The sequence below is a fragment of the Rhizomucor pusillus genome, assembly GCF_041956525.1.
Source record: "Rhizomucor pusillus strain CBS 183.67 unplaced genomic scaffold VTP01scaffold_12, whole genome shotgun sequence".
Taxonomy (NCBI): Eukaryota; Fungi; Mucoromycota; class Mucoromycetes; order Mucorales; family Lichtheimiaceae; genus Rhizomucor; species Rhizomucor pusillus.
In genome coordinates, this window is record NW_027192154.1 from 444,795 (window position 1) to 471,256 (window position 26,462).

The window sequence follows — 26,462 nt, forward strand, 5'->3', positions numbered from 1 at the left end:
ATTGCGCGAGAGAGCGTCATCAGAATATAGTGACTATGTCGAAAACAGGATGGATATTTCAGCAAAAAATCCTCTCGAATGGTGGAAAGAGAAACATTCTGATTTCACGCCAAGTGGTTAGGAATTGTCTGGCCATACAGGTATAATAACATCATTGTTTTTCTTTGCTTCTGGATTCTGGCTAGCATTTTCTCTGACGACGGACTTTACATACTGTAGGTATAAGCGCCTCGTCGGTTCAAACGATATTCTCCACTAGCGTGGACTCGAGCATCATTGAATCTAGAGACAAAATAGAGCGTGCATGCTGAAGATATTTAGACTGTGAGGAATCATTATAGATGATACCAGTTACGATAGATGAAATGTAAAGTGTTACATATATGTGCACAATAGCCTACACAATATGGAATTGAGAACCGATTGTTTACAGTGATAACAGTCTCTATGCAAAGGAGGTCTTGCTTTCAATTTTCAGGATCTTCATAGTGATCTTCCAGTCTCAAGAGTATATATGCAGCTACTTAGTAGCCGGCAGTCTTTCGTCGCACTTTCCTTCTCGGTGCTTGATCGGTAAGGAGAGCCTTAAGAGCTCTTCTAGCTGATTTTTCAATGCTGGTTTGCTTTTCATGGCTTGCAGGCTTTCGGAGATTCCTTTGAGGTCACCATCCTTGAGGATCTTAGCTCTTTGGCGAAATTTCCTTGGATCTTGCTGGAGCTTTTCCGATGGTTGATTTGCGTATAAAAGCACCCATATCGAGTGCATCTGAGATGTAGTAATTGTGATTATAGAGCGCTCTTGTATGGATTTCATGCTCTATTAATTTCGTCGAGTCCTCTCAATTTTTCCATTGCATTGACTATCATGCGTTTACTCAAGCTATAAAAAGTTCCGTGTCCTGCAGAGTAGCAGTTAATTCAGGAGGACGTGCAACGTCGTTATAATCTCGGATGTGCTTCCATCCGTCAGCAGTCTATACGTCCACATGATGTCTTGGGAGATAGCCCCTCCTGAACGACGAAAGGGATCTGGGATAGCGACCAGAGATTGGGACGTCTTAGATATCCTAGGCGTCCGTAGATTTCTCAAGGGCGATCCTTTGCAGAACAAACGGATGCAAAGATCGAGGCTCCTGATATAATCGCACCCGCTGTTGCAGATGTAGATATCCTGAATGCTCAAATGCTGATGGTCCTTTTAACTCGTAACGTGACTGGAATCAACGTGTGTCAGCTTTGTCTAAACGATCCAACAATACGAGAAGCCCAGCAAGCAAAGTGCCAAGGTTTAAAAAACCATATTGCACATCTATACAAGTCGCCTGCACTCCCATCTGTCTCCGGGAAGAGATACATCGAAGGCCGGGATACCAGGAAAGCACTCGGAATATGCCTAGTATTTCAGGACTTACGTCAGCTACGGATTACATAAATGCGGCATATGTCAATTCAAATCAAGAGACAAAGGCAAGGTCAAGCAGCATCTACGAGATGCATATGAAAAACCACTGCAGACCAGAGCTTGACGAAAAGGAGAGTCATGGGAAACGATTCGCAGCTACTTCATTACTTACTTGGGTGTAGTACATGTACCAGATGCTACGCTACAAAGTGCTATACAGAATTGTGAACGAACCAGGCAAAAGCTTAGTGCGTCTCTAGTAGATAGCTCAAATACCAAGTAGCTTTAAAAAAACAATTTTCGATATTTTCTGCTCATATCTCAGTAATGAATACTCGAAGGTTGCTAGCCTCAAGCTTCCTAATATCTGATTGTTCATTAAAACTGCATCTGACGTTTGGAATATGCGTTGACTGGTTGATGAAAGAAAAGGTTGTCGTTCTTCACTGTCTTTTGGCGGCGTGAGCCATGTCAATCTGGTATGCAACCTTCACAAGAATATAAATTCATCACCGACAAGACAGTATGTCCTTAGTTACATTACGTTTTCACTCGTTTTAGCGCCTTTTAACTTGCATCACACAGTCTTTCATCGTGTTCTCGCTTCCTTAGAAGCTTTTAAATGAGTCCCTATGCGCCCTACTTTATATGCGTTTGTAATAATGCTACAAAGCCGAATAATGCGAAAGCTTTCTTTTTAGGGATGAAAGGAATGGATTGCTACAACTAGACTTGCCAGCCCGATGAGAGATGATGGTAATCATTAGCTATAAGAAAGGTGATTCAACTGTTCCAATCTTTGCAGAGTCGAGACTTTCTGACGTTTTTCTTGAACGATGCACATTTTGTATCTTCCAACTTCTTGTAACTGGTATCCCGTTGTTATCAAAGAAGGCGTCTGCAAAGATTTAAACATGTATATTATATTATATTTACGTTCGCTGTTTTGTATACGATAGCATAAAAGATATAGCTTATAGTAAGTTATTTATTTCATCGGTTATTGAAGCTCGAGTGTCACTACTCGGATAGAAGTTATGCGCCTGTTGAGTATGTTTGATATCCTGCTTCTGCTGCACTTTGGCCGTATGAAGGCTCATGCTGCTGCTGCTGCGTAGGCGACTGGGAGGACGCTGCAGCCCAGTGGGCTGCCCTTCCACCAGCGGTTCCTCCTCCGTGTTCCAGAGCATCTCGTTTCATGTTGCTTGGTGGTTCAACGGTGGGGACAAACTGGAGGATGCAAAAGGCAATGCCGCACACTGCCACCTGATGATCGTGTCGTTAGATCTTCTCTTCTGCTGCTGAATTACAGATACAGAGCAAAACCTACTATAACGCCTGATGCAATGCCTAGCGGCAGCTGGTTCAAAATGATGCATCCAATGCTGGCAGTAATCGATGCTGTCAGTCATAGCTTTATACTTCTCATGCTTAAATCAATTGACACCTACAAGATATAAACTGTTCGTGACGGACACATTCAATAACAACATCTTGACTTCCGTGTTACTACTTTTCCACTTACATATCCCGCGTCCCAAAAACGAAAACATGTAGGACACGTGCTGGGCGATAATGGGTGGCAGCCGAAATTCAAAGAGAAACACCATGACGCCGAAAGCAATGCAGTAGATGCCTCGGATAAATTGTGGAAAACCTACAGCAACAGTCTGTTAATTGCTGTAGCAAGCAGTGACATGTAAACGAGGTATTGCGCACACCTCCAGTTAATATCGTGCAGACACCGCCGATGACCATGAAGCAGCCCACAATTATATTGACGATACGGAATACGAGACTGTGATCGAGATTTCTCACACCATTCATTACTCGGTCCATGTTGACAGAGTTGTGTTTTGATATCGATAATAAAGTGCGGTAGGAAAGAAAAAGAGAGATATATTGCAAAAGAGTCTCACTCTTTGTCCTTGGTCTGAAACACTCCGAAATTCTCTCGCACACACACACAACAGCAACAATGACCAGCCCATGTGATCGTGACATCTACTATGCCAAGGTATCCATTTGCACAGGCTATGTATGCCTTGGAGACATGTTTACAGAATTATGTAATTGGGATGGGGTGATATACTGTACAAAAGAAAAGTCATGAACGACGCTGTTGTTGTGCTGTTATTGTTACTACGAAGTAGACGCTGTTCCATTTTGCTTTGCTCGTTTTTCTTGCTGAGCCTGCCTCAACTTCATGAGCGTGATGGTTTCATAGTCTTTATCAGACATTTGCGACAAGTTGCTTGCTGATGGAGACTATGTGAAGAATAGTGAGTCTTTGACCACGCAAAGCTGACACTGTTGTTTCAAGGACTTACTTGTATGGGTGGCATTTTAAAAAATGAATGTTGTCCATTACCACCGGTAGCAAACAAAGGCTTGCATGATGGTCGTGATGGCATATCCTGCAAATCTGCTGCAAGCTTTTTCGCTTCTTGCATCCTTTTACGATCTTCGTTCATCTTTGTCACAATTGCTGGCTCCTTCCCCATTGCCCAGTCAATTGATTCGAATATTTCCAAAGATGCGCTCGAATCTTTGTTAGTGAATACGGCATGCTGCAAAGATACAAACAGTTAAATATTTGTTAATAACAACACTATTGCCCTTTTTTTACTCACTGCATCAACGACGGTCTTGAATACAACCAAAGCACTGCCTTTCTTCTTTTCGGACAATGCAATCGTATCAACCTTTCCAATCGGGTTTAGGATATTCACCAGATCCTGTTCGGTAAATGTATGCTTTTTCCGCTTCCACTTTATTTTTAAAGCGCAATCCAACTCTGTCGTTTCGGGTATCTCTGCAAAAAAATTCCATCTTGTGGTCAGTCTGACAGTATGTAGTCCTTTTGGTGTGATTAAAACTCACTCTCTTCTTCTTTTTGCTTCTGTTCTGCCTCTCGCCATTCCTCTCGGCGCTTTGCACCTTCAGCTCTTAACCGCGCAAGTTCTGCCTTGTATTGAGCTTCTGCTTGCATTTGATCCATTTTTAATTTTTTGGCCAATTGCTCTCTCTCCTCAAGTTCTTCCTGAGCCCTTCGTCGTTTGCTATCCATTTCTTGCTGCTTCTTTTTGCGATCAAGACGGGTCCGTAACAGTTGATCGTATGCTGCGCGGGCCTGGGTATCCTTTAACATTTCATAGCCTTGAGAAAGCTTTTGAAACTGGGCAGCTTTTGCAGGCATTGTCAGTAACGTCACTACCAAATATGTCTCTGAATCTTCCTTACCTGCATCGGGACTTGGGTTCTTGTCTGGATGGAGAGTAAGCGCCTTGATGCGATACGCCTTGGTGATCTCCTTGACCGATGCATCAATCTTGACACCGAGCAGCTCGTAATAGTCGGTTTCCGTGTCAATATCTTTTAGACCTGCCATTGTTGCTCGCCTTATAGGTGTAAAGTAGTAGAGGAGAGAGAAACCTATCGGACCGATCCAAATTGGACAAGCGACTGAATTTGGGTCGCAGAAGTCAACATGCTGTTCAAATCCTTTGACTTACTAAAAGTGCATGTAATAAACAGTGATCTAGAGGCATATGTGCCACAAATGGGAATATTATAATTCTTGTCATTTGAGAGTGTTTATATTGCTAGGAGATTCTTAATCATTGACAAGTGATGTTGAACAGCTTTGTTTATAATATTACGCCTATTTACACTCGGGACCAAAGTTAGATCTGTTCTGTCAAACACAAAAAGGAGCGGGAAGTTTTGATGACAAAACTAACGAGAATGTATGCAGGTGCCAGGTAAACCGAGGAGCGGCCCTCAAGCATGGTCCTCCAGGTGTAACCCGATTGCCATCAAAACCTTTGCGACGATTTACAGGGCATTTTCTTTGATAACCATTTCATCTGCATTGATTGGTATTTGTAAAGATATTAAAACAGGTACTCTGTGGAGATCCGCAGCAGCTCGGTAGGACTTTTCCTACCTATCTACATGCATCTGGCATTGATGATTTGCTTTCACAGAATTCATCAGAGATAAATAATATCATGACTGTAAACCTTAAAACGTGCGCAGCAACGGTTAGAATGAGACGGATCGGCGGTCGTACAAACGGCCTGAAATGGAACTGTCGCCAAGTTACTCCAGATTTTACGGTCTTGGACATCCCCACGTAAAACAGCGTTCACATTCAAGTATGCACAGAATAACGATTATCAAGCATCCAGGATATGAAGAAAGTACATACAGTGCTATATCATATTGCTAGCTAGCATTGTGATCACATTACGAGTATGAAACATGAAAAACGTTAGCCTCCTGTAATTCCCGAGCTCTCGGGATCTGACGTTACTGCAGAGAAAGGAAACTAGGCAAGCCAAGTGAAATGGACATACAGACATAAGAAGCTTAGAGCCAAGATGTGGCCCGTGCGAACAGACGTTGATCCTTTCACACCCACGTGCATCGCAGTTGTACATCTGGGAGAGGTAACAAACTCTGGGCTGTCAGTAAACTCAATAACCGCAGCCGAGAAATTCTTAGCAAAGTTTACAGTGCATTGACTGCGCAGCAGCAACGGCCAAGCTGGAGATTCGTCAGCATGGCATAAGATGACTGCGGCAGCGTCATTGATTTCCAAGAATGTCGAGCATTGTGGCACCTTGGCCTTTCCTTGGAAGGTTACATCGACCCATGGATCCGCACCTTGTGCCAAGGTTTACGCGTCCGTAATGTCTCATCTATATAAATTGACGGCTCTGACAGTCCGGGATCTTGCTTTTCTTCATCGATACAAACAAGATGTTATCGAGTTCCCAGCAACAGCACTCCTCATCAAGCCAACGTCCGCCCATACTATCCATACATCTCGATCCTGGCTTTGGCTGGTTTCTTGATCGAGATCGCGTGGCATTCGGACCTGGATCCGTACTTCAAGGTACTTGAGCAACTCGACGTTTGCACCAATTCATATCTAATAACGTCTTTGATTTACACTTAGGCGTTGTTAAAGTACGCTTTTTCTCTCGTCAGCAAGCAGAACTCGCCGATCGTCTACGAATTATTTTCCACGTTTTCGAATCAGTACCGCTCTCGTCCTATCCCTGCAGTCTAAAAGACCAGCTATTCGGCCCACAACAATTTCTCTGGCAAAAGAAAGCTACTGAAGAACCTTTGGACTACTCATTGACCCACGAGTTTCCGTTCGTCATCCAGTTCCCAGCAATGGTTCAATATCCTCCTTCCATCATTGACGCTCCAGATTGCCTGTACCAATGCCGCTACAAGCTATCAGCGTTCCTCGAGCCAAAACAACCCGCTGGCAGCAAACTCTCCAAACAGCGAGCGCTTGCCATAGCTGAAGAGCCCATCATTTACATGCCCTTCATTGAAGCACGTGCGCAGAAATCGGAACCCCTTGTTCTCGAAGGCAGTGGTCAGTCCCTGAAAGTCTCGATCCGTCTCGCCGACCTCGAGTACTTGCCAGGCGACATCGTTCCAGCCACCATCTACTTAGAGCAAGACAAAGACAGGAAACAAAAGGACCGCGCGGCAGTAGATATGGGTCCTATCAAAGTATGCATGAAGCTCCATCAAATTGTTTCCATATTGCCCGGTAAACCGCAGCAAAGTCAACAATCACGCATACTCGGCGCATCCGAAATGAATTTACCAGCATCAGCCTCCGGAGTAATTTCACTATCTTTGCGGATACCGGAATATATTCCTCCGTCCTTCGACTTTGGCCGCTTGTCCTCAATATACTACAAACTGTCATTCCACATCAAACGGTCCGCCAAGTCATCTTTCAAGCGATTGCTCTCCGTGTCACCATGCATATCCATCGATGAAGCGCCCATACGCATTGGAAGCTTCGGCTATGGTTTGCAAGCTCCTGAAGGATTGCGCGCCTACAGTGAATACAAACCCGTCTTTAAAGACTCTACACCAACATCCACCACCTCAAGAGACGATCCTTTACCAGTCCCTTCATTTGTACGAGTAGAAGACAGTGACGCGCAGGAAGAAAAACTTCCTGCTTATGAACCTTATCAACTGCCAGCCTATGACCAAGCACTTCACTATCCGACGATGTCCTCGTCTCAACCTATATGCTAAGAAACATTCCCCTCTGTTCCTGATTACCCTGCACCGAATCTCACTTTCCATTTCATTGTAAAGATGTACAATCAAACTGAAACTTTTTTTTACGTTCATGTTCATATTCTTGTACAAAAAGTAAAAAATATGATAACAACAAAAGACTTTCAAGACTCGTCGAGTATTCCCTTCCTTTTTTTTTTTTTTTTTCTTTTCACATTTAGATTCAAGAACGGTGATAATTTCTGACCTTGTTCTTGCGGGATCGGAGCAAGCATAACAGGAAAAATTAAGAGAGGGGAGGGAAAGCCCATGCAGAGAAACATTGTTGAACCGACCATGTCACATCAATCTCGCCATGGATCGCCTACGTCGTCATCTTCACCTCGCAGCAGTTACCAACATCACCGCAGAGAAAGCGACCGATACTCCTCCAGTTTTCCGTCGTCGATGCACAGCAGCAGTCGACGAAAGTCACGCAGTCCTGACCGATACTACTATGAAGACCGAGGAGGAGGAGGAAGCCACCACCACCGCCACCACAGATACGATGAACAGCATCAGCAAGACGTAAGATGCCCACCATCGTCACACTGAGGGGGCACTTTCACATATTTACAAAGAGCAAAAGAACCGGTCTAACTACTGCATTACCTACATAAAAAGAGGCGGCACCGTTATCACTCGAGAAGACGTGAAGATAATGACAAGCCGAGCGCTCCAAACATTAACGTCGTCCTGCGTGGATTACCTGACCGCATGGAAGAAGAAGAGGTTAGAAAGATCGCTAGATAATTGAGAGGCAGGCAGATATTTAAAAGTATTTACTTTACAGATTCAAAGCACTTTGGAAAAGATGCAAGCCAGTGTGGATGAAGTTTCATTGATCAGAGACCGAGATACAGGTTAGGATAGCAAGAGAAATGATCACACCTTTTTTTTTTGTGTTCACTATAGTGTGTGTGTATAGGACGATCGAGACGATTTGCTTTTGTGCGATTCCTCAGTGTCGGTCATGCTATACAATTTGTCGAGAAGCATTTCCCGGGTTTCGACATGGGTGACTACTTTGTACGCGTAGACTTTTGTAACAAGGATAACAGCAGAGAAGACAAGATGGAGTGGCGTTGTCCAAAGGTAGGCGCTTGTAAAGAGTATCAGAAGAAAAAGATAGGGAGATTTAGCTCATGTTGTCCTTAGTGTGGTAAATTTAACAACGAGTCGCGACGAACCTGCGTTGAATGCAGACAGCCTGTGGAAGGTAAGATACTAAAAAAAGAGATGCAGGATTGATCAAATGGCAATGCTGATAGAATCTGTCTAGGCTCAAAGGCAGAAAAGAGATCAAAGGAAGCCGAGTCGATTGAAATCAACGACGGCTCAGCCGATGTATCCAGTGTGGCTACACCTATGCTGCTCTTAAGAAATCTTGACAACTTGTCCTCTGAAGAATCCATTTACAAGGCTGTCGAGCACTGCGATGGCGTGAGACGCATCCTCCTGATAAAGGATAAATTGACAAAAATGTCTTGCAGTTTTGCGTTTGTCGAATTCGACAGCAGAGATGTGAGCAAAGAAAAAAGTGTGAATAAATATAGCTACTAACACTGGTCGCTTGCTTGTAGCTGGCCGCGTATGCTTTTCAGATCGTGGGTAGAACCCTCAAGGTGGATAACACGACTGTCGATGTCAGCTATGCAAACCCAGGCGCCTTCCTGCCTGTTTACGGTGCATCAGAGTGGGCGGTATCTGCGGATACCCCAGAAGGTTTTGTTGTATACAGAGACGATCAGGCGTTTGCATCTGAATTCTCGCCAAGACTTGAAGCTGAACGTCGCAGGTTGCAAGAACAAGAAGCCAAGAGGATTCAACAAGAGAAACGACAGCGGGAGGAGGAAGAGAAGAAGAAGCAGCAGCAGCAGAAAAAAGCTCAAAATGGCAAGTATAACATATTCTAAAGCATGCTGTATCAGCCGTCTTGACGATTTTTCATTTAAAGGTGACGAAGAGCATGACCCTTTGGAAGATGACTTGAGCGCATTTTACGCGGACATGGGTGATATTTTATCTGACAATAACCACCCAAACTCGCAGACAGATATCTTTAGCGTACCTAAGAAATAAAAACAATAGCAAAAAGAGTCAATAATAGTTTAAGGCAGAGCAAAGTAAACCCTTTTTACATTCTTTTCCACTGAAATGAAAAATAGCAAAGCGTAAAATATGTTGTGAAAGTCTGTACAATTCGGATCATTGTGGATGGATAGAGAGAGAGAGAAAGGGAGGTAAAACGTTGTAAGAGTGCAAGGAAATAAATTGCTACTATCTTATTTGGAGCTGGTGTACTTGGTGACAGCTTTGGTGCCTTCAGAGACGGCGTGCTTGGCCAATTCACCAGGGAGAATGAGGCGAACAGCGGTTTGGATCTCGCGGGAGGAGATGGTGGAACGCTTGTTGTAGGCGGCCAACTTGGAGGCTTCGGAGGCGATGCGCTCAAAGATGTCGTTGACGAAGGAGTTCAAGATGGACATGGCCTTGTTGGAGATACCAGTGTCGGGGTGGACTTGCTTCAACACACGGTAAATGTAGGTGGAGTAGGTTTCCTTGCGAGCAATACGCTTCTTCTTGTCGCCAGAGGAAGCCTTGACCTTCTTCTCAGTGGTCTTAGAGGGAGCTAATGTGACAAGGGTGGTGAGATCAAAGCACCGGAAAAGTTTAAGTTGTACAACAAACCTTTGCCACCAGTTGCAGACTTGCCGTCGGTTTTGCCAGCCATTTGTGATATATTCGAGAGAAAGAGAGAAAGGAATGGAGCTTTCTCAGGCCGAACCGTCTTCTATTTATACTCCGCGAGGCTCCCGTGACACAGAAAAAACCGCAAAAAAATTACGCGTACGACTTTTCCACCAAAACGCAATGAAAACACGAATCCAACGCGAGATACAGCCGAATCATCACGTACACTATCCATACATGCAATAAAAATCCATCGACTTGGGAAACCCCAACGAGAAAAAAACTGAACGCGTTGGTAGGTCGGAGTTATAATTGCGTGGGGATATATAAAGGCTGGTTCTTCCTTGGTCGACTTAACTTCCACAACTTTTTTCTCTCGAGTCTTTTTCATCTTTAACAACAAGAATGTCTGGTGGTAAATCTGGAGGCAAGTCCGCTGCTGGTTCCAAGTCCCAAACCCGTTCTTCCAAGGCCGGTTTGCAGTTTCCCGTCGGTCGTATCCACCGTCTCTTGCGCCGTGGCAACTATGCTCAACGTGTCGGTGCTGGTGCACCCGTCTACTTGGCTGCCGTCCTCGAATACTTGACTGCTGAAATTCTCGAATTGGCTGGCAACGCTGCCCGCGACAACAAGAAGTCCCGTATCATCCCCCGTCACTTGCAGTTGGCCATCCGCAACGATGAAGAATTGAACAAGCTTCTTGGCCACGTTACCATTGCTCAAGGTGGTGTCTTGCCCAACATCCACGCAAGCTTGTTGCCAACCAAGTCCAAGAAGGCTGGTGCTTCCCAGGAGCTCTAAAAAGCTACTATACCATCAAGCCCTTCTTCCTCTCTTCTTTTTCTTTTCCGTCCTCAAACCCGTACCCACTTTATCGCGCTACTTTTGTCTTTATCTCTCCCTCTCCAACCTCATTGACTCGATTCAACAAGTGATCTGTGCATTCTATTTTCTATATTGTGTGTAGAATTCGGTTTTAACAAAGCTTTTCTATTTGGATTGAGTTGCTTTTTCTTTTATCTTTTTCTCTCTATTTTGATGTAAATAAAAAAATCGTCGATTTCATGACAAAAAGCATATATCATTATTTTGTTCTTTGATGTGTTTCTGGAAAAGTTCTCCCGCCCATTGTTTGAAACTTGGCCCTTGATACGTCAAGTTTGTGTCACCTGCTCTAATTACGTGGATCGGAGTAAACAACCGCATGTTCTGCGCCGCTACAACCTCTCCAGATAAGCAAAAGGTAACGCAGCAGAATTTTTTTGCGGCGATGTGAACTCGCGATTCCGATTAAAAAAGGGAGAACGAAAAGCGCGTAGCTGCAGAAATTAAAAAAACCTACGTTAAAAAATTCTTCGCGCGCGTCGTTGCCATCCCAACTGACGATCTTCGTGTTGCGACGTCAATCACGCTGTTACTTGAAAAAACAAAAATGGAAGGATCATTAATTCGTTTCTGCAAAGAATCAAAGTATCAAGAACACACAATATAGATATATGCATCTGCAACAGCAATACACTCATCTCTTTGAAAGAATCATGAATATCACGCCAAGGAACATGCATGAGCAACAATGAACATTTATCAATCTTTGTTAGTTTATTGACAGTAACCATAATATCCAGTTTAACAGCACTGTATCATTCCAAAGTTTTTAAGTCACCCCATTTTACAGCTAGTAACAAAGATCCTTGCACCATGATAGTAACAGAATGCATATGTATGGTTTTTTTTTTGAACTGCTTGGAGAGCGGTATTTATTGCTAAAGAGCGAAAAGAAAATACATACAGACGATATGACAATGTAGTGTCATAAGACTAACGAAACACTGTACAAAGCGAAAAAAGAAAAGTCAAGGAAAAATAGAGGGAAGGATTGGGTTTGTTCAATAGGTGCCGAAAGTGTTAGAGAGTATGGAACATTTAAGAGCGTTCGCCACGGAGACGACGAGCCAACTGGATATCCTTGGGCTGGATGGTGACACGCTTAGCATGGATGGCGGCCAAGTTGGTGTCTTCGAAGAGAGAGACGAGATAAGCTTCAGAGGCTTCCTGAAGGGCACCGATGGCAGAGGACTGGAAACGCAAGTCGGTCTTGAAATCCTGGGCGATTTCACGGACAAGACGCTGGAAGGGAAGTTTGCGAATCAAGAGTTCGGTGGACTTTTGGTAGCGACGGATTTCACGGAGAGCTACGGTACCGGGTCTGTAGCGGTGAGGCTTCTTGACACCACCAGTGGAGGGAGCAGACTTGCGGGCGGCCTTGGTAGCCAATTGCTTGCGAGGGGCCTTGCCACCAGTAGACTTGCGAGCGGTTTGCTTGGTACGGGCCATGATGTAAACTTTGTTTTTTGTGCAATAAAAAGGGAGGAAAAAATGCAAAATGCTGCTTAGGACCTGCTGCGCTTTTATACTCTTTCCCCCGAAACTCCGCCGACCGCAGAGAGGAGCACTTAGTACCCTGCGCGCTGGAAATTCAAAATGTGAACATTTTTTCGCGTGTTGCGGGATCGCGCAACGAGGATTCCACGAATCTTTTTACAGACATGCTAGCTGCTGCATGTACTAGTCAGTATAGCAATAGCGTTGCAATACTATCTAAATCATGCCGTACTCACTTTTTTTCACAAGTATCAAGGGCAAAAAGCGCCCACCTTTATTATTTCAATGAATGCTGTTGTGGGAAGCAAGCTACCTTGTAAAGGCATTCCAATCTCAGAACGGTTACCTCGATAATATACAGTAATTTCTCTCTGTTTGGATTCCTAGTTAATAATAGTAAGATACCTGATGTAATCAACCAAATCAGTCCTCGATCTGCTGTTCAAGATGATGGCAAGTTCTTAATATTTGCAGCAAACTCGTAACGACACTGTATACTTGCATGTATATACATTGCAGCTTGGCGATCTTTTTTGGGTGAATATGCTATACCATATGCGGTATATCGGAGGGCCCTGCGGGCCGCACGCGCCTGTGTGCGTACCACAACCATTTTTGTGGTTTTCCATATCGGGGATTTACGTGTTTGGTTTTTGTCACCTACGCGTACTTAGCTTTTGTTACGGACGCCCACCTTGTCCCTCTCTTCAACTGAAAACATCACTTTAACTTATTGTCACCTCAGTGTAGCTGTCATATATAGTGTAGATACCTTAGAAAAACTTGTTTTTTGTGTATTTCCATTTATTGCTATGTTTGTTTGTTTGTTAACGAGGGATAGTTGAATTTTTTTGTTTTCAAGGCAGGAATGAGTAACTCGAATTTTTTCGCGTTGCGGTGTGGTAACGAAGCAATCCGAAAAAAAAGTTGGTCCGCGATGTTGATTTGGAAGACCGCGTGATCCCACTCACGGCGGAGGGTATAAAAGGCCGCCGGGGTTTGCACTCCTCCTTTTTTTCCACTTTTCATTTTTTTTTTCTCTTTCTCTCTAAAACAAAACAATGTCTGGCCGGTGAGTAAACCCAGGTCTTCCTGCTGCTGCTTGGAATGATTAACTGACGATATCCTTTATCTACAGTGGTAAAGGTGGTAAAGGTCTCGGAAAGGGTGGCGCCAAGCGTCATCGCAAGATCCTTCGTGACAACATTCAAGGTATTACCAAGCCTGCTATCCGTCGTCTTGCTCGTCGTGGTGGCGTCAAGCGTATCTCCGGCTTGATCTACGAAGAAACCCGCAGCGTCCTCAAGGTCTTCTTGGAAAATGTCATCCGCGATGCCGTCACTTACACTGAACACGCCAAGCGCAAGACTGTCACCTCCCTCGACGTTGTCTACGCTCTCAAGCGCCAGGGCCGTACCCTCTACGGTTTCGGCGGCTAAACGATCCTCCTCACCTCAAACTCACTACTCAATCAACAACAAGAGCACCTTCTTCTCCCGTCCCCACCACCTCTTCTTCTTTTTTCCGCACCTCGCTGTATAGTCTTTTCTTCTTTATTTTCCTTTCAGCATCATTATTCCTGCGTCTTTCACACAGCGTGGACTCTTTTTCTTTATCCCTTTTAGCATAATGTCTCTCTCCGTGTTGTACATGCATTTTTTCAAGTAAAAAGATGGGCCGTCTTTGAGCCATCAAAAAACTTGAGTTTTTGTTTGTTTCTCAGACTCTTCGACTCGACATTGCTGCGCTCCGGGTGCCGCAGCCATTCTGCTCACTTCATCGTTCAAATTTCAATTGAGGTCTATCTGTTAGCAATAGCATACCAATGAATATCTCCAAGCTTGGTAATGAAGATAATTAGTGAAACGATATAGAACAAAGAGGACACTGCTATCATCCTTATTGTTTTCGATCGTCTGCTGCTTCTGTGCAGCGTGCAGTTGATTTTGTTACCTGCATCATCAGCACGTGATCTGTATGAAATGGCAGGCAACCTAAGGCCAATCATTTTTGAGATTGCATTAGGGGTTCGACTTTCGATATTGTTATTTGAAGGAATTGTTACATGCATGCTACTTTGAAGTAAGGAGAGGGAATATGATTTACGGGAATGAGAGGAAGATACAGCAGGGATATATGTATACAGGGAATTTACAGACTTGCGCTTGGTGGTGGAGTAGTGTGCGAAAGGAGAAAACATAGTTTGCTCGATGTTTAGCAGGAAGCTAAAGCTCCTCAGATGCCTTTGCCTTCTTGGTCTTGATTGGCAGTAGGCTTGCGTGAATGTTGGGCAAGACACCGCCTTGAGCAATGGTAACGTCAGCAAGCAGCTGGTTCAGTTCTTCATCGTTGCGGATGGCCAACTGCAAGTGACGGGGGACAATACGAGACTTTTTGTTGTCGCGGCAAGCGTTGCCGGCCAGTTCAAGGATTTCAGCGGTCATGTACTCGAGGACGGCAGCCAAGTAGACGGGAGCTGCGGCACCAACACGTTCCCCATAGTTGCCACGGCGCAGGAGACGGTGAATACGACCAACGGGGAACTGCAAACCGGCCCTGGAAGAACGAGTCCTGGCTTTGGTACGATCGACTAGAGACTTGTGGCCAATCATTGCTGATCACGGAGAACGATCGTAAAGAATTGATCGAGAAAGAGAGAGAGGGTGACGCATGGCCATGAACAATGGAAGTTACCAAAATAGGAAATTTGGACTCCGTTGACTTGCGCAAGCTGCATGGCGACGACTATCCTCTGCTCTCAAGAGAGCGTTTCTAGATGCTCTTTGCTATTTACAAGTGCCAAAATCATGACTCCATATACTGATCACAAAAGTAGCCATTTACAGAACAACAACTAGGGCATTTCCTCGCATCGCGTGCCCCTAGCCTGCTGATCGAACATTTTGTTAGCTTTAATTGAGGCGAACTCGACAAATAGATCATGGATATTATATAGATAACCGTAATACAGAGTAGAGTATTGAAAAAGGTACCCAGGCCACTCGGTTTCCAGCTATATATGTTTTCAAATGCATATATTGACAAATTCCGAGACTGGAAGACGTTATAGCAGTAGCGCGTATGAGAGCAAAGATCTTTGTTTTGGTATCCTTGTCTCTTCAGTACACTGCATGCTCCTTCCTGTCAATCTGGACATATAACACTCTCGGTCGCATGAAGACGTTCCAGCAATGTAGAGACAGAGTTCACATTTTCATGTTGCTGTTTTGTCCCTTACTACGAGTCTACATTGATCACAGCCTCCGGTGTAAGGTTCTATGTAAACCTCGTGAAGAACCCTGCATACTTGATTTGGCAAGTAGGATTGGCTGGAGGAGCCGATCTGAGTGACAGTTCCCATTATTGTTACTATACTATCCAGCATACCCACTGCAGTCAGTACCTTGGGATACTGCACACATACCCTCCAGACCTAGCCCAGGAACCCGCGTTCGCTTCGAAAAGCTCAAAGAGAAAAGCGTCAGGCACGGCACCTTTTTTTTTATCGGACACGGAAATACATAAAAAGAAGCGCGTGTGGGGGAGCTACTCCTCTTTACTTCTCTCTCTTTCGCTCATTGCAACCTTCCCGCGAGAAATGGAGATCACGAGAGAGAATTTCGTCGAGAGTCTCCCGGCCATCAAGGAGTCTCTTTGCAACGCTGATTTCATTGCGATCGATGCTGAATTTTCAGGTCAGAGATAAATCTCTCACACACTTGAATGTGCAATACACGATCTAAGCTTTTTTCGTAGGCCTCCAAACCAAGGACGCTCTCGATAACTATCAAGATACCATCGATGCCAGATACCAAAAGATGCGAAAGAATGTCCAAGATTTCACAATATTGCAGTACGGCATATGCGCGTTTTCTCGCAAACAGTCTGGTGCCTTTGAAGCCAAACCCTACAATTTCTACATTTGGGGGTCCGGAGAGACCAAGCGCAATTTCCTAGCAAGCGAGGCTAGCATCAAGTTTCTGCGCCGCAACAAGTTCGATTTCAACAAGCTTATTGACGACGGTATCCCATTCTTCAACCAAAGTGAATGCCAGGCTGCGTACAGCTCCAACAGTCGTGCCTCGAACGGACAGCTCGCAGCAGCGAATAGTGTTTTCTCTGCTCTGGTTACGGATAACAATCCATTTTTCAAAAAGGCAAAGTAAGTGATATAAGTCGTTGAAAAAAGACATTACGGATACTAATGATACACAGAGCAAATATTGAAAGATGGTTGGATCGTTCACAGAAGAATGGCCTGACGTTACAAATCAACAGTAATGTTCAACGACAGATTGTAAACATGATTATCAGTGACAAGTACGTGGACGAAATGAATATATGAGAATTGCAAACTTACAATATTATGTAGGAGAAAAGATGGTGTATTCCTTAAAGTTGAGCAGCGGGATACAAAGCACCTTGTAGTTAACAGAATGAGCGAGGAAGAGCGGCGTGTTGAAAATCGTAAGATCAAGGCAAGTAGCAGGCAATGTAATTGATTTTGGGGATTGCTTTGACTGACTCGACAGCATGCACGCACGCACAGACTCCCTATTCATCACAAAATTTTCGCACCATCATTGAATACATAAGCGATTCAAAGAAACCCGTTGTCGTGCATAACGGTATATTCGACATATGCCATACATTCGATCAATTCTGGGATTATCTTCCAAACGATGTTCTTGAATTCAAGAAACGAGTCACTGAAATGTGGCCGCTGTAAGTAGTCCTAAAAGTCCCACTTTGCATCGATAATGATTACTCAAGAGGAAGATATAGGATTGTAGATACCAAATATCTTGTAGCGACGCTTCAGAGTCACTTGAAAGTGAGTTAGTTCTACGGAGATCGGATCACTGAGTTGCACAACTGGTTGCTAACAACAAATGGACTAGGTGAACCTAGGGTTCAGCAGTCTCCAGAATGTTTTCAACTTTGCCCGATCAAAACTTCAAGAGAGAAATATCAATATTGATATGGCGGATGGCTTCACTAGATACATGACAGAGGAATACAATCATGAGGCAGGTTACGACGCCTACATGACTGGCTGCTGCTACGCCGGTCTAATGAAACTTATTGCAGACGAGGAATGTAAGCAGCAGCAGCAGATCTTTACGACCTAGCAACCGATACTAACATGCATTTTTTCAAGCTCTTCCGTGGGATAGAAGCACGTTTACAGACTCGAAGATTAGCCGCCGTTACAACAAAATCTTCTTGATGAACTCATACTATCAACTTATCGATCTGAAAAGCGATGTCGATATTGATCCAAGTAAGGATTACAAGAGTGACCGAGTGGCAACAAGGTTTTAACCATGGTGTTCAGGGGTGCAAGGACCGAATATATTTTATCTGGACAGTATACCTGAGGGTACCAAGGCGGAGACTATCACAGCGATCTTCCCAGAAATAGGGCCACTGACTGTACGCTGGGTCAACGTGTCAGCTGCGTGGCTCCAATCGATGCAACCTCACGCGGTGAAAACACAAACTGGTGTTATTGGAAAGGACCGTATTATGGAGTACCTGCCCGGTGGCAGAAAGGAAGGGGAAGGCAACAGGCTGGATATCAAGCCGGATCACATGGCAATGCGACTATTTTCTTACGAGGAATGGCGGAATCATCCTGAATTTAACGCCGGTCCAGAAACTCCAAAAGGTAGTCCAAAAGGTAGTAATCCGGAGTCACCAGCAGCAGCAGCAGACGAAACGGAGCAGAGACCCGTAGATACCAGCAGCAAAGCAGGCAAACGAAAGAGAGACACTAGAGATGACGACGAATCCCAACGATCTCCTAAAAGGCGTTAGCGTTGTATATAACCAAAAAAAGCACAAGCTTTTTGTAAATAACGGCAATGCAATTCGGCATGACACGATTCCCAAATATCTGCATAACTGTTACCTCTCAATAAATGAATCATGACAATGTCTTTTTCTATCATCACTGTTTTAACAAGACTACTACTTGTGGATTTTAATACAGCTGTAAAAACACAAAGGGACAGATTATGCATTGCAGGCATTGAGACAAACGGCAGTAGTTTGGGAGGTTATTTCTTGTTACTCCTAACCACGCATCGCAGTGTTATCTTGCTAAGATGCGCCCACTTTGTATTCATCAGATGCTCAAAATGGGCTTGCTTTGAGATAACAACAGCTCGCTCCGTTGCCGGCTGACGTAAAATGGAGGACGCAGACGAGGAGCGTGCATCGTCGTACACGAGGTCAAAGTGCCGATCGTTTAACTGGGGCACTTGGGCACCAAACTTTTGTAAAATGCGTTGCTTGAATTCCTGGAGCGTCGTTGTAGTCGTCGTGATATGCCGGGCGAGTTGGACAATGACAATATTTTCAATATCGTAAACTATTTTACATTTTAATGCGTTGTTACTGTCGCTGTTGTTACTGTTACAATTCGCTGCCTCGTTATGGCTGCTGACACTGCTGCTGCTGACTGAACTTTCCACAATTGCGTTGCTGGTCCTGCTACCACGGCGCGGCGGAAACGCGCAGGGTGGTGTCGAAATAGAAGGGAATACTTTGGCGACCTGGGAGCACAGCGATGACAGCGACGAGGAGGATGATTTGCGGCTCGGTTTCCAGAGTGCAAACAGGCTGAGAGAGCTATTATTGCTACTGCAACTGGTCGTGGTAGAGCTAGGTGTCGGTATTGGCGGCGGCAAAAGAAGAGGTGATGATGGTGGTATGGGAAGTTCCAGCCTTTGATGATGCTCCGTTTCTTCTGTTTCTGCATCATCTTCTGGTACCGGCGACGATATGTGGATAGGTGGGCCAAAGTAATCCTCGTTATCGTCGTCATTCGTCATGGTAAACGCAGAGTCAGTAGTGGTTGTAACAGCAGTGGAAGCAGTAGCGAAAAAGTCGACAACAGGGCTCATATTTGTGACAGCCGCGGGTTGTCTGAACAAGGTCTGCAGAAACCGGTTGAGTTCCTTTAAACGCTTCCTTGGCGAGATCAGCAAACTGGAACGGTCCTTGATTTTGCTGGTGGGGACGTCAAGATAGGCGCTCAGGTAGCAAAAGTCTTCGTACCGGCGGGCAACAAAGTACGGGCATTGACGACAGCTTGGGACAACCTGGATGATGTACCATATTTTGCGGTCCGTTCGACGCTCAAACGAGACGACGGTTGCTTTCTTTATGATCGGTTTTTCATGCATGACGACGTTGACAGGACGATTGCGTGCTACGACAGCAGCAGTAATAGTACCAGTAGTGACAGAATAATAAATTAAGGAAAAAGAGAGTGTAAATGTGTAGAGAAAAGAAGATATTTCCCAAAGAAAAATCGAGGCACGGCAAAGACCACGGCTTTTGTTGATGATTTGTTTAAGGATTTTTGGTGCATTAAAGTTCTCTATTTTCTTTTTTTCCCTTTTTATTTTTGCATAACATTCCTCACACAGGCTGAAAATAATTAAAGGTCATAATTATCATCATCATCGTCGCTTTGGGTATTGGTTTGGAAAATCGAGCCCTTGGGCTTGGTTCCCTCCAGCTGGTCACGACTCTTGAACACGCCTATTACATCTGTGAGTATGTACCATCATCTTTGTAGCAGCAGCAGCGTTGTTACGAACCAGCATCCACAAATTTTTGCTCCAACAGTTTAGTTGAAAAGTCGTCAGTACCACCTAAATCGTCAAATCCTACAATCCTATTTTTTTTTCGTTGTTGGCACACAATGTTTAATAAACTTTTCTAGAGAATGTTACATATCAACTTACTTTAATTGTGCATATGCATCTGTCCAGCCTATCACGCACGGCAAAACTCGGATATTCAGCCGTGCGACAAGGAACGGTGCATTGAGCACGTTGATCTTTATGAATCGCACCTCTGGGTGCTTCCTTGCAAGTTGCTCGAGATGGGTATCCATTATTTTACTTCGTCGAAAATCTTCGTGGAAGAAATGCCCCACAACTCGTTTCGTCTCTGTCGTAATGTCCATGAACTCCTTCTCGTGCGAGATCTCCTGGTAGTAACCGAACCGATCGTCTTCATCTTGTCCACCCCTGCTTGCCAATCTATATACCACTGGTGTGTGAGCTCCCATTCACCTCGAGTTATTGTCACACACATACTCTTTTTGCAGTTCCTTGATTCGCTGCTCACGGATATGCTCTAGCTCGGCATCTTGCTCGCGCTCTAGTTCCTCGAAAATAGCATCATCATCTTGAATGGTGTCAGACCTACGATTATGACGTGAATATACACGCCACTTATACTTTAAAACTTGAATACTTTCGCGTGCTCGTGCTTACTTTTCCGTCATATCAAAGGAGAGAAAGGTATATGTATAGAAAGAGTGACAGTTAGAAAGTGATGTAGGCAACCTGTCGTCGCTGTCGGAACGGAACCATTTCAGGCAAGTTTGCTTAGGCCGCCGCCGCTTTGTTCAGACATGGAGAGTCTGGAGCAAGAGAACCGTCGATTGCGTGATCGCATAGCCGAGCTCGAGCAGCAGCTCGGTAGCAGCAAGCCTCAAACGACGACGACCTTTGAAAAGGCAGAGCGACTTTCGAATGCCGAGATCCGGCGGTACGGAAGGCAATTGATCCTGCCCGGGTTTGGTATACCAGGCAAGTGACTAGAATTCTTTAACACGTTGCATACCATGTGGGTAACAGATTCACAAACAACAGCGCAGCTCAAGCTACGCAACAGTTCAGTGTTGATCGTGGGAGCTGGCGGACTCGGCTCGCCGGCAGCCTTGTACCTCGGAGCGGGAGGTGTAGGCCGCTTGGGTATCGTCGATCACGACACCGTCGATGTATCAAATCTGCACAGACAGGTCATACACAAAGAAAAAACACAAGGTATCAGCAAAGCTGTATCGGCAATGATGGCTGTCAACGAGTATGTGTGTGAGATTAGCGGATGATGAAACACATTTGCTAAACTATTACTACCTCTAGCATCAATCCAATGTGTCGCGTTGTGCCCTACGAAACCGTTCTGGATAGCAGCAATGCGTTGGACGTCATAAAAGAGCAAGTATAGGAAAAGAGGGATTTATGTTTCCATGTGACATTAACTTTGTTGTTGTTTTTTTATTATTTAGTTATGACGTTGTGCTGGATGCGACGGACAATGTAGCGACGCGCTACTTGCTAAACGATGCATGCGTTTTGCTGGGAAAACCGCTAGTTTCCGGAAGTGCACTGAGGATGGATGGTCAGGTAATAAAGTAGAACCAAGAAGAAACAAATTATACACTGACGTTTACAAACTGCAAATATTTATAGCTCACTGTTTACAATTACAATGGCGGGCCATGTTATCGTTGCCTGCACCCTGTCCCACCACCGCCCGAAACTGTGACGAACTGCTCTGACGGCGGCGTGCTCGGTGTGGTTCCGGGCATCATAGGCACGCTACAAGCGCTAGAAGCCATCAAAATCATTACAGGCATAGAAGGTAATAAATCATATGTTTGTATGTTTGTGGTTCCAATGACGATCCGGCTGACATGCGCGGGGGGATATTATTTGTCAACTTTAGCAAACGTTTCACCTAGCTTCCTAATTTTCAGCGGCAGCCATTCGCCCATGTTTCGAACTATGAAGCTGCGCGGCAAAAAGAAGGATTGTGCGATATGCGGAGAGAATCCTACGATCAAGCAGCTCGTAGACTATGTACAGTTTTGCGGCGCGGCGGCTACGGATAAGGTATGAAGTTGTTGATGCGTCTGTAAAAAGTACAGTAAACATTGAAAAGGCATTTCCAGGAACAATCCTTGTCAGTTTTGTCACCGGAAGAGCGCGTCCACGTCCAAGAATATTACAATGCAACCCTGGCAAATGAACCCCATGTCCTCCTGGATGTGCGGAGCAAAGTGCAGTTCGAGATCTGCAGTCTACCCAACAGCATCCACATTCCCCTAGCTGAGTTGGAGAAACGGATACCAGAAATCGATGACAAGTTGAAGGAAACAGGTGCAAAGCAAGGCAAGTATAGATGCACATTCTGGACATATATGCAAATTGCTAATTTTGAAAGGACATTGCCTTGCAGTGTATGTCGTGTGTCGATTAGGGAACGACTCGCAGCTAGCGGTACAAATATTGCAGAAGCACGGCATAGAGAATGCGCGTGACATTGCGGGTGGATTGTACAAATGGGCAACGGAGATCGATGATACATTCCCTATTTACTAAATAGAGTCATTCCGGGCCATTGAGAAGATCGACAGTATCAAAACGATTCCTTTATCAATATAATTTTAAGGATTTTGGGCTGGGTCACCGAGAGATAAGGAGGTGGTGGGCCGGGCAGATACGATGAAAATTTTCTATCCATCTGCAGGTCCATTGCGCGTTACGCAGGTGCCATCAGGTAACAGCAAAACTAAACAACGTAAGAACTACGCGAGTGTATTGATTCCTTGTTGATTATTTCTCTATTTTTCTTCTCTGCAAGAACGAAAGGGAAAATTGCTTATCACCAAATTGGGAATTGCCGGGGCCGAATAGGAAAAGAACCGTGCCACGTTGCTGTGCATATGCATTATCTGTTTTTTCTTTTTGTTTCTCTTTCTTTTTACTTACTGACGGATTGTGCAATGACTGTTCTCGAGAACACTACGTGTCAGAAATCCAAGGTGATAGGGCAGAATTTTAAGCTTGTCACTTTCAGAATAAAGCGTCATCCCGCATTTGCTTGCTTTGCGTTTTTCCCCTCCCGAACATGGGTCACAGCGCATTCCTACTGGCAGCTTACTTTTCCACGGTCATACAAATAAGGCAATTTTTTTCTTTCAACGTATACCTAGCCGCGTCGTTTTGCAACTTTTCGGAAGAGAGTTTTGAAAGGGATTAGCAAAATAGATGTATATGTTTGTGTGTATGCGTACGCGTGGGGTGGCTATGGAGATTTCTTTGCAGTTTCCATGGAATTCTACGATGTTGACGAGAAGATGACCCCAACGTTGAAGCATGATGATTGGTTCTGTTACAGATATATATGCGTCCCCCTCCACGTACGCAGCCCTTTTTTCTTTAATGCGTTCGAGGCTCATTGACGAGACAATGGTGATGGTGGATGTGGGTGGTGGGTGGGGGATGGGATGAATGTGAAACGAGAAAAAAAGTTGTAAAACGTTACACAGATTCCTTGACAGCAACGTGAAAATATGGATCGTGAACTCTAATATTGCAGGTCGAGCTCTGATTGGTAGTGCTCAGGTAGCTTACAGTTTTGGAAAGTTCATCGGAAGGTGGATCAACCTCATCCGCTCGCGCCTAACCCGTCACTTATCCGGTAGTAGAAAAAATTTGTTTTTCCTGGTGGATTGGAGAGGACCGACGATTTATAAAACGAGCGCACCGCTCTACCTCCCCGTAAGTTTTTTCTCTTCTTTTCTCTTCTCTAACTTCTTGGTTACCACTCATCTTTCTGTTTGGCTATCCTGTAATTTTAATGCAGCGTTCGCTTCCACGTCTTACTCCAGCATTCCGTTATCGACGACCTGTTGTGTTCTCTTCTTCCTCACGGCCGCTTTCCACCCGCACGGCCGCCGCTGCTACCTCCCGTAACCATCTAAAGCCGCTCTCAGTTGGCGTGGGCTTAGCCTCCGCCTCGTTCTTGTACTATTACTCCCAGCGCGATGATGATCGTACTACTCTGCTAGGTCTTCTTCGTAAGGTGGATGCAGAAGCTGCTCCCATTTCAGCCTTCAGCACATCCAATGCCTCTACGACCATTGCCGAACTCCTCGATGATAACAGCCGTGCTTGCATGCATGCCAAGTCGACTGAAGAGCTGCTGTTAGCTCTCTTTGTTTACAAACTGTGCACATTCCCGTGGTTGGTGGACGCCGCACCGCATCTCATCAAGTTAGCCGAGTCGCTCAAGCTGGAGCAGCTTGCTTACTGGGTTGTCAAGGGCACCTTCTTCCGCCAATTCTGCGGTGGTGAGACGCCTGAAGACTGTATCTCCACCATGGACCGCCTCGCTCGGTCTGGAATCAATTGCATTCTCGATCTGAGTGTAGAGGCCGATTTGCACGTCCAACAACCATCAGACGACGTGAGCACCTTTGCCCACCAGGAGCAGCAAGCCGACTTTATCCTGGACATGACTAAGCACAGCATCCGCACCGCTGCTCGCGGCCAGCAGTACGGCCTTTCCGGCGCTCTCGTTGCGGTCAAGGTCACTGCGCTCACTCCCGTCGAGCTCTTGCTCCGTATCAACCAAGCTCTCACTACCCTCGACAAGCAATTCCACGAACACCAAAAGGAGGGTGTCGTTGGTGCTGCCTCCCTCCGCCAGATTGTCAATAAGGTCATGCCCACACCCGCTTCGGATGCGCAGGCTCAGCAGCGCGAATCCATCCTATCTTCCCTCGAAGCGCAATCCGCCCAGCTCGACTACATTGAGTTTTGTAAGCTCTTCAACATTGGCAACGCTAACCGCAACATCTGGTGGGATACCAACCAGACGAGCAAGAACAACACGATGCTGACCAAGGAAGAGCTTGCTGCGTACGACCGTATGATGAACCGTCTTGATCAGATCAGCAACTTGGCTCGGGAGTTGAAGGCCGGTATCATGATCGACGCCGAGCAGTCCTACTTCCAAGAAGCCATTGACCACGTTACCCTGAACCTGCAGCAAAAGTACAACCGAAGGGATATGCACCAACCCCCGACCGTGTACAACACATGTAAGTTTTCTTTTTTTTTCTTTCTTGAACTTTCTATTATACGACAAACAAATGAGGACTAACTCACACACCATTTGATTGATAAAATAGATCAAATGTACACCAAGGCAGCGCAACGCAAACTCGAGATTGATGTGGAACGTGCCAAGCGTGAGAACTTTATCTTTGCAGCCAAACTCGTGCGCGGTGCGTACATGGTTTCCGAGCGCAAGCGTGCGCAGCAGTACGGCTATCCGTCCCCCATCCACGACACTCTAGAAGATACCCATGCCTCGTACAACGGCGGCGTCCGCTTCTTGCTGAGCAAGCTCAGAGAACACCAAGAACGCACCGGCGAGCCCTTGACCGGTGCCACCGCTCCCATTGTATTCATGGTCGCCTCGCACAACCGCGACTCGGTCGTCCTCACCGTCCAGGAAATGGAACGGCACGGCGTTCTCCCGCGCTCGGGCGTCGTTCACTTTGGCCAGCTCTACGGTATGCAGGACCCCATCTCCTACGCGCTCGGCAAGAACGGATATTCGATCTACAAGTACTTGCCCTACGGTATGGTCGGTGAAGTCATCCCCTACTTGCTTCGCCGCGCTCAGGAAAACTCGGCCGTCCTTGGTAGCGTCACCAAGGAACGCGAACTCATGTTCCAGGAGATCAAGGATCGTCTTTCTGGAAAGTCGGCTCCTGTCTTGGTCACTACTTCTTCTGCAACCGAGAATGCCAACACCACCGCCAACACTCCCGCGGAAGACACCGAGGTCTCACCTATCGCTGAAACCGCCTAATTGAATTGTTCTTATACACCATGTATTTTTTTTTCTTTTGTGTTCGTTATCCCCCCACACCACACCAACATATATACAACAACTCCAACCATGTACAATAGTTTATCATAGCATCAATTTCTTTCCTTCTCTTTTTACCGCTTCTTCTTTCTTCTTTACACATCCCTTTGTCCTTCTCTCTCTCCACGCGAAACACAGCTCCTTTTTTGGATTCGTTGGACTGTGTTAATATACATACTTAATTGTTATTTTTTCACCCCAGAAAAAAAAAGTGTGCTTGCTTTTTGAAGCTAACTAAAAAATTTTTTCTCCGGCAGTAAGGTAGATAAGGTTTTTCCTTCAGTCGATTTGAAACAAAGGATACAAAAGAAAAAAATAGAAAGCAGACGCGATGGTG

The 26,462-nt window shown here is 45.2% G+C and overlaps 16 protein-coding genes across 16 annotated transcripts; 7 read left to right on the forward strand and 9 right to left on the reverse strand.

Annotated features, from left to right (window-relative positions):
- Positions 1 to 520: 520 nt before the first annotated feature.
- VTP01DRAFT_2139 (uncharacterized protein) lies at positions 521 to 814 on the reverse strand (the record flags this gene model as incomplete). Its single annotated transcript, XM_069380567.1, has 1 exon — positions 521 to 814. One exon carries the CDS (start codon positions 812 to 814, stop codon positions 521 to 523), a length of 294 nt encoding a protein of 97 aa, XP_069237642.1.
- Positions 815 to 2,437: 1,623 nt separating this feature from the next.
- On the reverse strand, positions 2,438 to 3,241 carry VTP01DRAFT_2140 (uncharacterized protein; the record flags this gene model as incomplete). Its single annotated transcript, XM_069380569.1, has 5 exons — positions 2,438 to 2,668; positions 2,733 to 2,787; positions 2,854 to 2,863; positions 2,928 to 3,059; positions 3,124 to 3,241. The coding sequence occupies 5 exons, from the start codon at positions 3,239 to 3,241 to the stop codon at positions 2,438 to 2,440; spliced, it is 546 nt and encodes a 181-aa protein (XP_069237643.1).
- Positions 3,242 to 3,544: 303 nt separating this feature from the next.
- VTP01DRAFT_2141 (uncharacterized protein) lies at positions 3,545 to 4,793 on the reverse strand (the record flags this gene model as incomplete). Its single annotated transcript, XM_069380570.1, has 5 exons — positions 3,545 to 3,670; positions 3,733 to 3,972; positions 4,036 to 4,217; positions 4,286 to 4,588; positions 4,646 to 4,793. The coding sequence occupies 5 exons, from the start codon at positions 4,791 to 4,793 to the stop codon at positions 3,545 to 3,547; spliced, it is 999 nt and encodes a 332-aa protein (XP_069237644.1).
- Positions 4,794 to 6,169: 1,376 nt separating this feature from the next.
- Positions 6,170 to 7,486, forward strand: VTP01DRAFT_2142 (uncharacterized protein; the record flags this gene model as incomplete). The annotated part of the gene is made up of 2 exons (XM_069380571.1): positions 6,170 to 6,305; positions 6,369 to 7,486. 2 exons carry the CDS (start codon positions 6,170 to 6,172, stop codon positions 7,484 to 7,486), a joined length of 1,254 nt encoding a protein of 417 aa, XP_069237645.1.
- A 321-nt stretch (positions 7,487 to 7,807) lies between these two features.
- VTP01DRAFT_2143 (uncharacterized protein) lies at positions 7,808 to 9,592 on the forward strand (the record flags this gene model as incomplete). The annotated part of the gene is made up of 8 exons (XM_069380572.1): positions 7,808 to 8,038; positions 8,135 to 8,242; positions 8,304 to 8,373; positions 8,439 to 8,605; positions 8,669 to 8,729; positions 8,793 to 9,034; positions 9,094 to 9,406; positions 9,468 to 9,592. 8 exons carry the CDS (start codon positions 7,808 to 7,810, stop codon positions 9,590 to 9,592), a joined length of 1,317 nt encoding a protein of 438 aa, XP_069237646.1.
- Positions 9,593 to 9,795: 203 nt separating this feature from the next.
- VTP01DRAFT_2144 (uncharacterized protein) lies at positions 9,796 to 10,244 on the reverse strand (the record flags this gene model as incomplete). Its single annotated transcript, XM_069380573.1, has 2 exons — positions 9,796 to 10,142; positions 10,202 to 10,244. The coding sequence occupies 2 exons, from the start codon at positions 10,242 to 10,244 to the stop codon at positions 9,796 to 9,798; spliced, it is 390 nt and encodes a 129-aa protein (XP_069237647.1).
- Positions 10,245 to 10,609: 365 nt separating this feature from the next.
- VTP01DRAFT_2145 (uncharacterized protein) lies at positions 10,610 to 11,005 on the forward strand (the record flags this gene model as incomplete). The annotated part of the gene is made up of 1 exon (XM_069380574.1): positions 10,610 to 11,005. The coding sequence occupies one exon, from the start codon at positions 10,610 to 10,612 to the stop codon at positions 11,003 to 11,005; it is 396 nt and encodes a 131-aa protein (XP_069237648.1).
- Positions 11,006 to 12,127: 1,122 nt separating this feature from the next.
- On the reverse strand, positions 12,128 to 12,538 carry VTP01DRAFT_2146 (uncharacterized protein; the record flags this gene model as incomplete). The annotated part of the gene is made up of 1 exon (XM_069380575.1): positions 12,128 to 12,538. One exon carries the CDS (start codon positions 12,536 to 12,538, stop codon positions 12,128 to 12,130), a length of 411 nt encoding a protein of 136 aa, XP_069237649.1.
- A 1,109-nt stretch (positions 12,539 to 13,647) lies between these two features.
- On the forward strand, positions 13,648 to 14,025 carry VTP01DRAFT_2147 (uncharacterized protein; the record flags this gene model as incomplete). The annotated part of the gene is made up of 2 exons (XM_069380576.1): positions 13,648 to 13,658; positions 13,725 to 14,025. 2 exons carry the CDS (start codon positions 13,648 to 13,650, stop codon positions 14,023 to 14,025), a joined length of 312 nt encoding a protein of 103 aa, XP_069237650.1.
- A 28-nt stretch (positions 14,026 to 14,053) lies between these two features.
- On the reverse strand, positions 14,054 to 14,278 carry VTP01DRAFT_2148 (uncharacterized protein; the record flags this gene model as incomplete). The annotated part of the gene is made up of 1 exon (XM_069380577.1): positions 14,054 to 14,278. The coding sequence occupies one exon, from the start codon at positions 14,276 to 14,278 to the stop codon at positions 14,054 to 14,056; it is 225 nt and encodes a 74-aa protein (XP_069237651.1).
- A 533-nt stretch (positions 14,279 to 14,811) lies between these two features.
- Positions 14,812 to 15,198, reverse strand: VTP01DRAFT_2149 (uncharacterized protein; the record flags this gene model as incomplete). The annotated part of the gene is made up of 1 exon (XM_069380578.1): positions 14,812 to 15,198. One exon carries the CDS (start codon positions 15,196 to 15,198, stop codon positions 14,812 to 14,814), a length of 387 nt encoding a protein of 128 aa, XP_069237652.1.
- Positions 15,199 to 16,184: 986 nt separating this feature from the next.
- VTP01DRAFT_2150 (uncharacterized protein) lies at positions 16,185 to 18,406 on the forward strand (the record flags this gene model as incomplete). Its single annotated transcript, XM_069380580.1, has 9 exons — positions 16,185 to 16,281; positions 16,343 to 16,748; positions 16,802 to 16,906; positions 16,959 to 17,064; positions 17,136 to 17,311; positions 17,372 to 17,420; positions 17,488 to 17,686; positions 17,748 to 17,870; positions 17,925 to 18,406. 9 exons carry the CDS (start codon positions 16,185 to 16,187, stop codon positions 18,404 to 18,406), a joined length of 1,743 nt encoding a protein of 580 aa, XP_069237653.1.
- Positions 18,407 to 18,648: 242 nt separating this feature from the next.
- VTP01DRAFT_2151 (uncharacterized protein) lies at positions 18,649 to 19,779 on the reverse strand (the record flags this gene model as incomplete). The annotated part of the gene is made up of 1 exon (XM_069380581.1): positions 18,649 to 19,779. The coding sequence occupies one exon, from the start codon at positions 19,777 to 19,779 to the stop codon at positions 18,649 to 18,651; it is 1,131 nt and encodes a 376-aa protein (XP_069237654.1).
- Positions 19,780 to 20,036: 257 nt separating this feature from the next.
- On the reverse strand, positions 20,037 to 20,894 carry VTP01DRAFT_2152 (uncharacterized protein; the record flags this gene model as incomplete). Its single annotated transcript, XM_069380582.1, has 5 exons — positions 20,037 to 20,140; positions 20,200 to 20,276; positions 20,347 to 20,646; positions 20,704 to 20,811; positions 20,884 to 20,894. 5 exons carry the CDS (start codon positions 20,892 to 20,894, stop codon positions 20,037 to 20,039), a joined length of 600 nt encoding a protein of 199 aa, XP_069237655.1.
- A 129-nt stretch (positions 20,895 to 21,023) lies between these two features.
- Positions 21,024 to 22,779, forward strand: VTP01DRAFT_2153 (uncharacterized protein; the record flags this gene model as incomplete). Its single annotated transcript, XM_069380583.1, has 8 exons — positions 21,024 to 21,201; positions 21,265 to 21,478; positions 21,538 to 21,612; positions 21,684 to 21,801; positions 21,868 to 22,039; positions 22,124 to 22,290; positions 22,350 to 22,569; positions 22,637 to 22,779. 8 exons carry the CDS (start codon positions 21,024 to 21,026, stop codon positions 22,777 to 22,779), a joined length of 1,287 nt encoding a protein of 428 aa, XP_069237656.1.
- Positions 22,780 to 24,040: 1,261 nt separating this feature from the next.
- On the forward strand, positions 24,041 to 26,065 carry VTP01DRAFT_2154 (uncharacterized protein; the record flags this gene model as incomplete). The annotated part of the gene is made up of 2 exons (XM_069380584.1): positions 24,041 to 25,286; positions 25,377 to 26,065. The coding sequence occupies 2 exons, from the start codon at positions 24,041 to 24,043 to the stop codon at positions 26,063 to 26,065; spliced, it is 1,935 nt and encodes a 644-aa protein (XP_069237657.1).
- Positions 26,066 to 26,462: the final 397 nt, after the last annotated feature.